The sequence below is a fragment of the Schizophyllum commune genome (genome assembly GCF_000143185.2).
Source record: "Schizophyllum commune H4-8 unplaced genomic scaffold SCHCOscaffold_1, whole genome shotgun sequence".
NCBI lineage: Eukaryota > Fungi > Basidiomycota > Agaricomycetes > Agaricales > Schizophyllaceae > Schizophyllum > Schizophyllum commune.
Window position 1 is genome coordinate 4,451,357 of NW_026089538.1, and position 11,342 is coordinate 4,462,698.

The 11,342-nt window shown below is 57.7% G+C and overlaps 5 protein-coding genes across 5 annotated transcripts; 3 read left to right on the forward strand and 2 right to left on the reverse strand.

The window, feature by feature from the left end:
* The first annotated feature begins 407 nt into the window (after window positions 1–407).
* On the forward strand, window positions 408–1,184 carry SCHCODRAFT_02711520 (uncharacterized protein). Its single transcript, XM_050347041.1, has 2 exons — window positions 408–476; window positions 518–1,184. Exons 1-2 carry the CDS (start codon window positions 457–459, stop codon window positions 819–821), a joined length of 324 nt encoding a protein of 107 aa, XP_050203249.1. The 5' UTR covers window positions 408–456; the 3' UTR covers window positions 822–1,184.
* A 1,703-nt stretch (window positions 1,185–2,887) lies between these two features.
* SCHCODRAFT_02559915 (uncharacterized protein) lies at window positions 2,888–3,719 on the reverse strand (the record flags this gene model as incomplete). Its single annotated transcript, XM_003034688.2, has 2 exons — window positions 3,048–3,719; window positions 2,888–2,994 (listed from the first exon to the last, which is right to left on the reverse strand). Exons 1-2 carry the CDS (start codon window positions 3,466–3,468, stop codon window positions 2,888–2,890), a joined length of 528 nt encoding a protein of 175 aa, XP_003034734.1. The 5' UTR covers window positions 3,469–3,719.
* Window positions 3,720–5,097: 1,378 nt separating this feature from the next.
* On the forward strand, window positions 5,098–6,289 carry SCHCODRAFT_02711534 (uncharacterized protein). Its single transcript, XM_050347042.1, has 3 exons — window positions 5,098–5,414; window positions 5,437–5,779; window positions 5,831–6,289. Exons 2-3 carry the CDS (start codon window positions 5,575–5,577, stop codon window positions 6,061–6,063), a joined length of 438 nt encoding a protein of 145 aa, XP_050203251.1. The 5' UTR covers window positions 5,098–5,414; window positions 5,437–5,574; the 3' UTR covers window positions 6,064–6,289.
* On the forward strand, window positions 5,254–5,515 carry SCHCODRAFT_02696016 (uncharacterized protein; the record flags this gene model as incomplete). The annotated part of the gene is made up of 2 exons (XM_050346889.1): window positions 5,254–5,384; window positions 5,437–5,515. The coding sequence occupies 2 exons, from the start codon at window positions 5,254–5,256 to the stop codon at window positions 5,513–5,515; spliced, it is 210 nt and encodes a 69-aa protein (XP_050203250.1).
* Window positions 5,831–10,082, reverse strand: SCHCODRAFT_02711542 (uncharacterized protein; the record flags this gene model as incomplete). Its single annotated transcript, XM_003034687.2, has 7 exons — window positions 5,831–6,515; window positions 6,572–7,010; window positions 7,065–7,164; window positions 7,221–8,836; window positions 8,892–9,481; window positions 9,755–9,970; window positions 10,052–10,082. The coding sequence occupies 7 exons, from the start codon at window positions 10,080–10,082 to the stop codon at window positions 6,211–6,213; spliced, it is 3,297 nt and encodes a 1,098-aa protein (XP_003034733.1). The 3' UTR covers window positions 5,831–6,210.
* Between the last annotated feature and the right edge of the window lie 1,260 nt (window positions 10,083–11,342).

Here is an 11,342-nt window from a genome sequence, read left to right on the forward strand (position 1 = left end):
CGGTATTTTGTGAAAGCGCGCCTCGTTACGCGGTAGCTTAGCAGCTAAAGGTGAGCGCCTCAAGCATTGTATCCCTTTCGCGTGTTCATTGATATTTCCTTTCCAGGAGTGCATACGCGACTCGCATAGAAGCTGTCTACGCGACAATCGGAATCTCTTGAGCGCCTTTGCTGAAAACAATGGACGTCTGGTACGCTTCCTCCGGCCCTTTCGACATCGTGTCGCTTATCGCTCAAAGTCTTCAGATGATCCGCCGCCGCCCTCCATTACTTCAGGACCACCTTCCTGCCCAGACGTCCGTCAACTTGCAATTCTTTGAGCTCTCAAGGCATACGAATAAGCGTCCGGCTCGCTTGCTCAGGTTGCCGCTTTTGGAAGCCTTTGTCGAAGAGGCGCTCAAACGCAATATGCCAAAGACCCTGCGCCACGATGCGCTCTCTCAACGCCTGACTTGAAATGCCTAGGACATGTACCGGGTGAGTGTCTGCACTGAAATATGTAATCTCTTCGCTCACAGCGAACGCAAATCAGGACTTCAAGACATCGACGGCGTTGAGGGAAGTACAGTACTGCTGACGTCATCGCCAGTATGGCCGAGGTACGCCATCGATCCGACTCCTCGTCCTCAAACTTCCATTTTCGGGACCACAAGGCAACGGCCGCATATGCACAAGTCGACATTGTCCCGCCTCGAGGCTCCTTCCTCAAGGTTAGCCTCCGCGGCGCGCGCGATAAGCTCCCGCGGGCGAAAAGTCTCCATTATCCTGCCCGCCTTCCAGCTCGTCGGGCTCATCCTCGTTGTCGGGCGCAGCGGCGAGTGATGCCGCGCGATGGCGATGATCGTGTGCCGGTGGACAGCTGATTGACGAGGAGAAGTTCATTTCCGCGCGCGAAGACCTTGCGCGAGCGTGTCATATCATCCAGGTGCGCTCTCGGTCTTCATCTTACGGATGATACGCGCGATGAGAGATGTCACTAGGGTGTTTGGGTCGCATGACTCTCATGAAGGCCGCTAGCAACACCGGGGGATGTCGACGTGTAATCATATCCACGTTGATGTGGATGATTTAATGCGATAGCTAGGCTTACGTCCAGACTGCAGAGAAATCTTCGCTCGAGGTGTTCAGGTCATGCACGTTCGCTCGGGTGAGTCCGAACATGGCTTTTCTTTCCCTTCGCCGCACGCTCATTTATTCTAATTGCAGTGTCGTTAGCCGTGTCCGGTTACGTGTAGCGCATGCGACCATCGGTTGATACCGTATCTTTCTTTCGTCAGCGAACAATGTCTTCGATAATGCGCGGGGTGGCCTTCATCCAGGCGAGCACTTTGCGTCTTCGTTGACGGGGCAGGACCCTGGGAATATGCGCAGATGATGTACGACGCCCGCGATGACCTTGTCTCCAGTGGTGGTGTGCATTACTACACGATACAAGTGAAAAATAGGACGCTCGATCGACTACAACACACGTCAAATATCCCCTCCTTCGCGTGAGCCGTTCTGCAACGGTGACGCCGGACGTGAGAGCGTCCATGCGTATTGCTCACGGCGTGTACAGGGTACGCGCCACTCTGTCCAGTACCCCGGCTCCTCCCGAAGTCGCAGGTCCCGTCCTTTCCTCTATGTGTAGCAGGCGCTCCCTCGTGACGAGTTGCCGTTGCCTCCCCTGACCCTTCTACAGCCCCGGTCGCCTTTTCTCATCGGATAGGAGCAATGTTCCCCTCGCGCTGCAATGCTAGCGCCGGAGAGGTCTGGTGATCTGACGGTCTCGTAAGTCCCTTGATCTTGTACGCCTTCGCGTCGGCAGTATGTGCTCGAGGCCTCCGGAGGAGGTTCTCGTCCCTCTCGCGTGTGCGAGACATAGGAAAACGTTGGCTCGTTCGCCGTGCTCAATCCTCTGCGCGCCGCCAGGCCCAAATCCCTTTCTCGCTCGGCCGACTCCATCTTCCCGGTATGCGTTGATGCATTCCCTCGCGCACTTCATCGCCCTTCCCTTTTCCCTCTCGTTGACGCTTCTCGCAGATATGAACATCGCGATCCGTACGGCGACGCGCGTCTAATCCGACGGTACCCATCTCTCGACAGCCGTATATGAAGCTGCCTATTCGGGGATGCAATGGCCCATATGGACGATCGCTTCTCCGGCGTATGGTGAGCTCTATGGGTTGGATTCATGCATGCGCCATCCTACTCGCTCAAGATATCGTAGGTGAGACTTCTTGTGTCGCATGCTGTCGAGGTTTTCACACCTTTTTTCAGTGTGCGGGTCTCACTAGTAGACCCCGGTCGACGTTGGATAGAATAGATTGCATCCGAAGCCAAAACGAGCGAGAGGCGTTGGGTATAGGCTGTACATAGAGGGTCCCTCTCTCCGCGTGCGTACATAGGCTGAAGGATACAGAAAACAAAATATACTAATCGAGTTTGAAAGGGGTGAAGTCAAGAACGTACGCTGCCTTCAGTTCAGGCAGAGTTGCGTCGCGGACGTATACCAACTGTCTCTTCGTCCCCCCGACCGCGCACACCTGCGCGTAAATCTCCATCATCGCCTCCGAGACCTCCAGGTCTTCGGGGAAGGTCGCCGAGACTTTGCACGTTGGCGGCACGGCCGTCATGTCGATGCTCAGGAAGTATCTCGGGACGCTCATCGGCGTGCGCGGGCCTGGGCCGTTCAGCTCGGGCGGCAGTTGGAGAATCCGGCGCATGTGGGTCCCTAGGATGTTGTGGGCGCAGAATTTCGCGAAGCGGAGGGAGGACCAGGAGGATTCGCCTGTGGGGACAAGCTGGTCAGCATGGGTTGGACGGATGGTGGGCGAATCTGGCACGTACCGTACCAAAGGCATGCACCCTCGGAAGTAGTATGATGGTTTCGAGCTGGGCACCTCGCTTTATGCCGAGGCCACGCGGCGCGTTGGCAATCTAGCGAGCAGTAGGGAATGCTGCAGCACGCGGAGCGATGCTTGCGAAGCGGCGGTGTCGTGCCGTCGCGCAGGCACTGCGAGTACGGTTAGTCTTCCGAAGCTCAGAGATCGCCAGACGCCACCTCACCCTCTCGTTCTCGCAACTCGAGACCGGATACGACTTGTATACCACGCAGCGCTCCTCGATGCAACGGCGGATGCTCAGAACATCCGAGCTCGTTTCCTCGCCGTCCAGCCATAGATCTCCGTCCGCGCACAGGGCGCGGATGACGGGGATATGAGTCGCGCGCGCAGCGATGTACCAGAGCGCCTCGACCCAGGTCTTGTCCGGCCTCTTGCGATGCAGCGAGTGCAGCACGAGGACGACGCCGTCTCGTACCGACCACGCCACCGAGCGCCCGGTCTCGTCCGCGAGCCACATGCCCAACAGAATGCTGAAGGCCACGGACGCGAGTTCGTGCGAGCAGGGCTGGTCCAGGAAGCCTCGCAGAATATCGACTATGCATCGTATCGCATCGCGCGGCGGGCGGCGAAGGAGAACACGTCATTCGCAAATAGGAAGATCACGTTCAGGTATGTGGTCTTGTTCAGCTCGTCGAAGCCGCCGTCGAGAAACGCTTGTACGATATGGAGCGCGACGCGAATGAACTGGCGAGGCTTGAGTCCGGGCAAGGACGTGAAGCAGGCGACGGAGTGGTCGTCGGGGACAGGTGGTCTGCCCGCCGGCTTCCAGTCGATAGTGGCGAGACATAGCGCGCGAACGAGAGTTGAATGGAAGTCCTTCGTCCACTCACCGGGGCTCATCGTCTTCGAGATGTCCTGGTCGACCCAAAGCTTGATCAGAATATCGTAGATGCGCGGACAGGCGGCGAGCTCTGCGACAAGCTCGTACTTGAGCTGAAAGACGAGGCAGAGGATTCTGGCGTGGACGAGTCCAATGGTGTAGGTCTGTGAATTCGGGAAGGTGTACCCATGTGACGGCAAGAGGAAGTCCAGCCAATTGACGATACAATGGAGTTTCGAGCGTACGACAGCGACTATGTCGGCCTTTGCTGCCGTATCGTGCCAGTTGACGACATCACCGAACGTGCTGAGAGTAAAAAGATGAGAACAGATCTTGATCATGCCCCAGGCATCTAAAGACGTCTGTCGCTCCCCGAGAAGATGGAACGGGTTGAGCTCTAGGCACTCGAAGGGGTCGCCAGATCGCAGCAGGTTGTTGATCTTGCCTAGTCGTATGTTTTGCTGAGCCTCGCTTGCATGCGTGAAACTTTCTCGCTCGAGAAGGATGTCGAGGGCCTCGCGAGAGCCAGCGTTGCGGCGGGAGAAGGGCGCTTTGCGGTCGCGTTGGGGGGGGCGCCATAGGTCTTGGAATAGTGATAGAGTGTGCTGATGATAGTTTCGTCCTAGGCGGGCGCGGGGTAGGACTCCAGGAGGTTCAAATGCGAACAGCGAGACGCAGTACAGTCAAACGCCGCTCACACGCGAAGAGTGCGAGAAGAGTAGACCACGGAGGGACAAGAGCGTCCGAAATGGCGGAAGGGTGTATATAGGTAGCCGCGCTCGAGGGTATCCGGGAGATTGTGAAGGTCGAAGCCAAGATCCGTTCTTGTGCGCGCTGCGGCGGGCGCTGCCAAAAGGGGAAGGTACGATCGCGCCCTGCGCCGGTCCAAGCGAAGGCGCCTGGCCTCAGCCGTCACAACTAGCTGATGAGCGATATAGAAATTAAATACACGATTGCAGTGAATCTGCATGCGTGTGTTCTTATACAAAGCCCCGCGGTGTCTTCAAGATGCATCACTGCCGTGTATGCCGATGCTTGGGGGTCGAAGTAATCCGCATACATAATCGGTGTTGAGCAAGCTGTACAGTGCGAAGTAGTACAGGAGCCCTTCAAAGATCCTACACATATCATCGGAAGATGGTAGGCTCAGCTGCTGCGTCGGCATGGTCATCGCCGAAATTGAACTTCGTGATCTGTGACGTGACATAACGCGTCATGCGTGGCTCGGCGAAAGCCGTACAACGCCACATACTGCTTGCCTTGTTCTCCCGTCATCCCGGCCATCAGCCACCAGACCGCCGTTCCTCGCTGATAGCTAGACCATTCCTGCCTTGTCTATCTCGCAATATATTCCTCAACGACGAAACATGATGCATATCCTGCCACCCTCGACCTCCAAGCTCCTGCTCAGGGCCTGCAAGTGGACGTATTTGTGGGTCCAAAGAGGGCGCAGCGGTACGCCCGACCGACCCGCCGAGAGTTTCTGATGGCCTCTGCGAACGCCTGGGAACCCGAGTGAGACCGCGCTTCCATCCAATTGACGCCCAGCATGCACCCACGGCGGAGGAGGGGAAGTTCCCCCAGCGCCACCATCGCTGCGCCCACACGCGCACACCTCCCGCCCTCGCCCGTTGACCCTGACCGTGGGCGACGAAGCGCCACCGTTACCTGGTACTGCCTGTGCGTATATCCTCCGATTTGTTGTTTTGCGTGCTGACGAACTCTATTCCAGGTCCTACGGGTTTCGGCCCGCGACCGCTCTTGTTCTCCTCGCCGGGGACTTCGGACAGTCACAGCTGGAGGACGAATGAATGGTCGAGGACGAGCATCTGGTCAGCGGTATGACGTGCCTCCCCCCTCTTGATATCACATGTTGTGTTGGCGAGCCCGTCGTCGGCACATGCGGCTCTCGTCGATCTCCCACGGCAAGGCTGATACTAGATACGGCGCGGGCGAATGCGCGGCGGTCTTTCAGGCGATGCTGGGAGCTGGGGATCAACGCCGAAGAGCCCGAGATCACCACAGGGACATGACGACCGTTGAGAACCGTCTGTTTGGTACGCTAGGTCATCAAAGTACGCCCCTTCGTCAATGCACGCCTCTCCATCAACTGACACCTTGTCAAGCGCGATTATTCGAGCGTGACGAGACCCACGTCGTCTTTTGCGACACACTAGACTCGCCAGCCAGTTGTTCCCGCTCGCGGCTGCGGTCCGTGAGCGGTTCGGCTCGGTTGGGGGGAATTGGCAAAGGGAGGGGGATATTTGAAAACGGACCGCGAGCTCGCGAGCGGACTGGGCAACTCCGTAGAGGGGACGCAATCCTGGGGTCCGGACCCCAGGACGACTCTGAAAGTTGAGAGTGGCGCGCGCGCCCGGCGCCTCAGTGGCGCGCCCGAAGCGCGCCTTTCGCCTTCGTGGGTACTTAGTATGACATAGACATGTACTAGGTCGGTCAGAGAGGCGTGAATGCGAGATTGCAAGCAAGTAAACATGACGAGCGCGGCCTAGAAGACATTCTCCTCGTCCTCGCCATCCTCCGTGTCCTCACCACCCCCCATACCCTCTGCATCCTCGCCGGAGTCGTCAATATCGGAATCTTTGTTCGACATGATGTCGTCGTCTTCATCTGGCACCCAGTCGGCATCAAGATCGGGCGCGTAGGGATCCTCTTCATCGCCGGAGAAATCGGCAAGAGCTTCGCGTTCCATGGCCGCCCAAAGGTTCTCTTCGTCGTTGAGGACTTCGATGTGAGGCCGGTCCATCACCTCATCAATCGCGGCGGCGAGCGAGGACGAGCCCGGAGCGGTTGCTAACAGAGTGAGTGATGAGATGTAAAAGGAGCACGCGAGGAAGATAGCCACGTACCAGGAGCCGCGCGTGCAGGCGCCTCTTCATCCGCGGCTTGAGATGTCGCCTCCCGAGCGCTAGAGGAAGTCCCAACTAGGGGAGGGATGCGGTACGCGGCCTGAAGAGCTTTGAAGGATGCGTTGTGGTGAGCCAAAGGTAATGTCGCGCCACCCTTCATAAGCTTGTTCAAGCCAAGCGCTATAACGTCGTCAACTTGGCTCGTGTCGTCCGCATCGAAGCGCCGGCCCGGGCAGTACTCGTAGACCTTGTGTCGCGCGAGGCTGGCCATGAGTTCGTCGATATCCTTGGTGCGGTCGGGCGTGGCGTGGCGCTTGCCCTGTCTCGCGCCGAGCGTACTGCTGATCTCGTTCGAGAGGGAGCGTAGGATCACCACGCACGGCGAGATAGCACCCAACCAATTCCACGATGCGTTGCTCCCGTGGGCCTGAAAATAATTCTGCACGGGGCCAGGTTAGCTGTTACGAGGAGAAAGGCAGAAGCGAGCACTTACCTTGATCCAGTAGTTGAGGTGCTCTTGCAAGCGATCCACCTCGAGGAACCCGTTGGGTCGGCCTGTGGTGTTGACGAGCCAATTTTGCAAGAGAATGTCCCTAACAGCAAAGGTACAGTCAGCTCCAGCTTATCACGCAAACCGCCTCAAACTCACCGAATTTTCTTAGGCCACACGATCTTGTAATTATGAAGTAGAATGAGCACCTCGTTCGCGTACTGCACACGACCGAGGCCTCGGTAGCTGAAGACCCAGCTCTCGAGGACGGTGAGAACACGACCAGAGTCGCCGGATTTGATAGCGTCCTTGAACTCCTGCAACAAGAGCGCATCGCGAAGGAATAGGACGGCGCTTTCGAAAACCTGATCCCCAGCATCTTCGTTCCCCCGTTCCCGCTCCCGGCGATGGCGCTCGGCTACCCTCGCATCCGCATAGCGATCTACTATCGCATCTGCATGCCCTTTCAAGGTCGCCCAGTCCAAGTCAGGATCCGCCACGTATTCCGCGAGCGACGCCTTGCCGGAAACTCGCAGAGCACAGTCGAGGATGCGAGTGTCTTTTGACTCGTTGATGACGTCCTCGGACGTTCGAAAAGACGGAAGGGAGGTGGCGACGATGGGCTTGCAACGGAGAATGGTGTTGTGCGCGTGCAGGGAGGCGGGGTTCGAGATGTCGCGATTCTTCTTGCCGAGGTAAGCCAGCAGCAGCGCCGTTGTAGCGTTGATTCGATAGTGGAATAGCCCCGGCGTGTACAGGATGTGGCGGAGGCTGGACGCACCGCCCTCGTTCTCGGCTCTCACTTCGCCCACCTCCCTCAAGCGCGCCATGGAGAGCTGATCCCCAGCCACCAGACGTACTTCGTCCGCAAACTCAGTCGCCGTGGTGGGCTGTCCCAGCTCTTCCATGAACTCCCGAATAACATCGGCATTGCCGGTCTTCGAGTTCTCGTTGATGGGACGCGCGGGCAGGGGATGGACACTGGTGGTATGTGGCGCGATCCTGCTGTTCGTCCGTGGCTCAGTCTGCTTCAGCTTCTTCCCAAACTTCGCCTGCAGCACCTGTCCACCACGTCGCACGATAATTCGCATGACACAGTGGACGAAGAGCTTGCGAAGCCGCGCATAGTACTGCGGGGTAAGCAGCAGATCTTCAATCTGGAGCTCGCGCGCCTCATCGAAGCGCTTCTCTAACGTTGACGTTCGCAGGTCTTCAGCCTTTGCATTAAAAAGTGGCAGGGCCGTCGCGCATGTGCCGTTTTGCATGGAGTCTGTAGTGCGGCACTGAGTTAGCGAAAGCGCACGCGGATTTCCATTCAACCCACCGGTACGCCCTACTATCTGCTCGGCGACCCGCCACATCATGTTGATGTTGTCGTATACCAGCAAGAAGCTGTTCTTCTTCGCCATCCGCCGCGCTACCTTGCGCATCTCGAGGGTCAGCTTCTGCAGCGTGCCCATCTTCCCACCACTCGCCCCTTGCTCATGAGCGCGGGGATGGGAATGATCTTCCACAAGCGTGGGATCGTCGACCTCATCCTCCGCAGGTTCGTTCTCTCCTTCATGCCTCTCCGTCGCGGACGTCTCCGGAAGCGCAGGTAGGGCTCCGCCTCCTGCGAGGGTCACATAGCTGACTGTAATGCCGAGGTGATTCAAGACCGTAATGAGCTGGCGAGATGCGCCCTCCGAGTAGAGGTAAAGTCCGAAAACGTGTCGGAACCACGAGTTATGCTGACTTCGTTCACCTAGCAGAAGCGCCGTGTACATAGATGTGATCTATGAAATGTTTGTGAGTACATTGTCTGGCACCTCGTGCACGGAGAGTACTTACGAACTCTTTGTGTTCAAGCTTCGCCTCTGAGCACTGATCTGTTTGCCTCGGTGTCTGGACAATGCGCCTCAAGAGCGTCACAATGGATGGACACTCCGGGTTTATGAGCTCGACGAGGTTCGTGAACTTGAAGCCTAACACGAAGTCCTCGTCGACCTTCGAAGGTGGACGGAGCACGCCGCTCTTCGTGATGGCCGTAGCCTCGTGCTCGACGACGCGCGCAATCACTTCGAGCATCGCGCTCTCGACCCTGTGCCGCGCTTTCGCTCGATTCCTCTTCGACGCCATGGCATCGACGACCTTGCTGACTACCGCCTCGTCACTGAAGAGTTGATGATAGCGCCAGGCCTCCTCATGGCGGTCACTGAGCGTGTCTTGCAAGAAGTCACCAAGGGTCACCCCTGCCCCTTTGAGTAGGTCGAGGGCACGATCGATGGCCGTGACCTTTGCAGCTTCTTGGGCTCTTCGCGCTGCTGCCTTCGCCTTAGCCGCCGCCTCCAAGTCCGCACGGAGGCGCTCCTGGCGAGCTGCCTCGTTGCGGTCTCGATTCTCTTGATTGCGCTTCCGTGCTCTGTCTTCCGCGTCTCTCGCTGGTGGGGTGATGGGAACGCCGGGGTCGCTTCCCTAACCCTCTGGCACCTGTAGGCTCCCGATCCTACAAGGTTAGGGAACCCGTGCCCCCACCCCCTCGTAAGGGGCACCGTTCGAACCGGAATTGTCCCGCGCGCACGATGGTACAGGTTTGCCGCAGGCTATCGCGCTGTGGCGGCCACCACGACACGTTCCACAGAATTTAGGGATTCGCCGAGCGCTGATGCGCCATCAAATTCCCATGAGTAATCGGGAGGTTGTAGCGTAGAAACTCCGGAGTTTCCCCGCTTCCGGCCGTGCGCGCTGGGCGACGGTGGGGGGCGCCTGAGGTGCCCCCAGCGTCCCGGAGGTTGCAGAAAGGGCTGGGGGAGGTGGGGGGAGGGCCCGAGGGTTGATCCCGAGGATCTCCGCCAACACCGGAGCTGCCAACGGAGGGACCGGTCTGACGCGGTCTGACGCGGTCTGACGTTGCTGTAGACGACCGCCTACTTCGGTAGAATGTAGAATAGGCAAACGGCAGGCTCTATGAGGTCGTCTAACACTGCCCATGCTATGAGTCTGCATTCTACCAGCGATAGAGGCGAGCTCGACGTCGGCCATGATCTCCATCACGTGATCCATCCCGCTGGCCGGGCAGTCACCTGTTCTGAGCTGCCGTGTCCACCTACCACGTTCTCTGTGTCTTTTCCAATGTCCTCAAGTACTAATACCGCCCCACCAAAACTGCTAGGCTCTAACTATCTGCCCTCACTAGCCGACGTCAGCTAGCACCGTGGGAAACGCGTTCAAATTTTCCCACGATTTACCGAAATACTAGCCGACGTCAGGAGCCCCGCCATGCGCGTTAGCCAACGTTCCAATGGTGCAGGAGGGTAGCCAGCATGTCCATCCACCGCTGGACGAAGTTTGGAGGTGAGGGGGGCAGGGGGAAGCGCTCCAGACAATGGCGCGAACGAATTTGTTCGCACGCGTTTGTACGAAAAAATTCGTTCGCCCGTGGGAAAAGTCGCCAAAAGCGGTTGTGATGGCTAGCCGACGTCCATCACACACGTGTTCTGGGACCGTCAGGGCTAGCCAACGTTGAGGGGGCTAGCCGACGTCTTTAAGTGCACTGGGAGGTGAAGATACACACTGTGAATGGTACTGGTAAATCTCAAGGCAAGCGCCCCAGCACAACGTGAGCTAGCTGTTGGCCGGTGAGGTCACGTGCCTGCGAGACCAGGCGAGGGCTAGTCAGAGTTGGAAGCGTTGGCTGGGGTTTTCAAGTGCAATAATGTAAGAAGAGATGTAATATGAGTATGTTCTGAGGCTTCAGACGTCAGCTAACGGACTCAGACGTTGGCTAGCCCTTGGGGGGTGAGGTCACGTGCTCGCCAAATCTGAGTGCGGGCTAGCCGACGTCCAGGTGCATTAGCCAACGTTTGAAGGCCATACAATGTTTATCGATATGTTGTAGATTTATGTTCTGTAGCTCATACGTTGGCTAAAGGGCTGAGACGTCGGCTAGCTCTTGGTGGTGGGGTCACGTGCTCGCCCAATCCGAGTGCGGGCTAGCCAATGTTGAGTGTGCTAGCTGATGTTTCTAAACAGAGATGTATATGGCTGTAAGAGACATTCTGACAGGTTTGGTGGCAATCAGGGCCACAGGGCAGGCTCGGTGGGCTCAACGGCTCTCGCGCATATCAGCATATCACGTAATTGTAGTATGCGCGAGAGAGATTTGGCTGATTGAGCACCAGCACCAGCATCCCAAGTAAACCAAAGTAGCTAGGGGAGCTGTAGAGGGCTCTGTGACCATTCCTGGCCATCTCCGGGGCTCGCTCGGTCAGTGGTTCACAATTGGTGGTGTGTGCGACATTC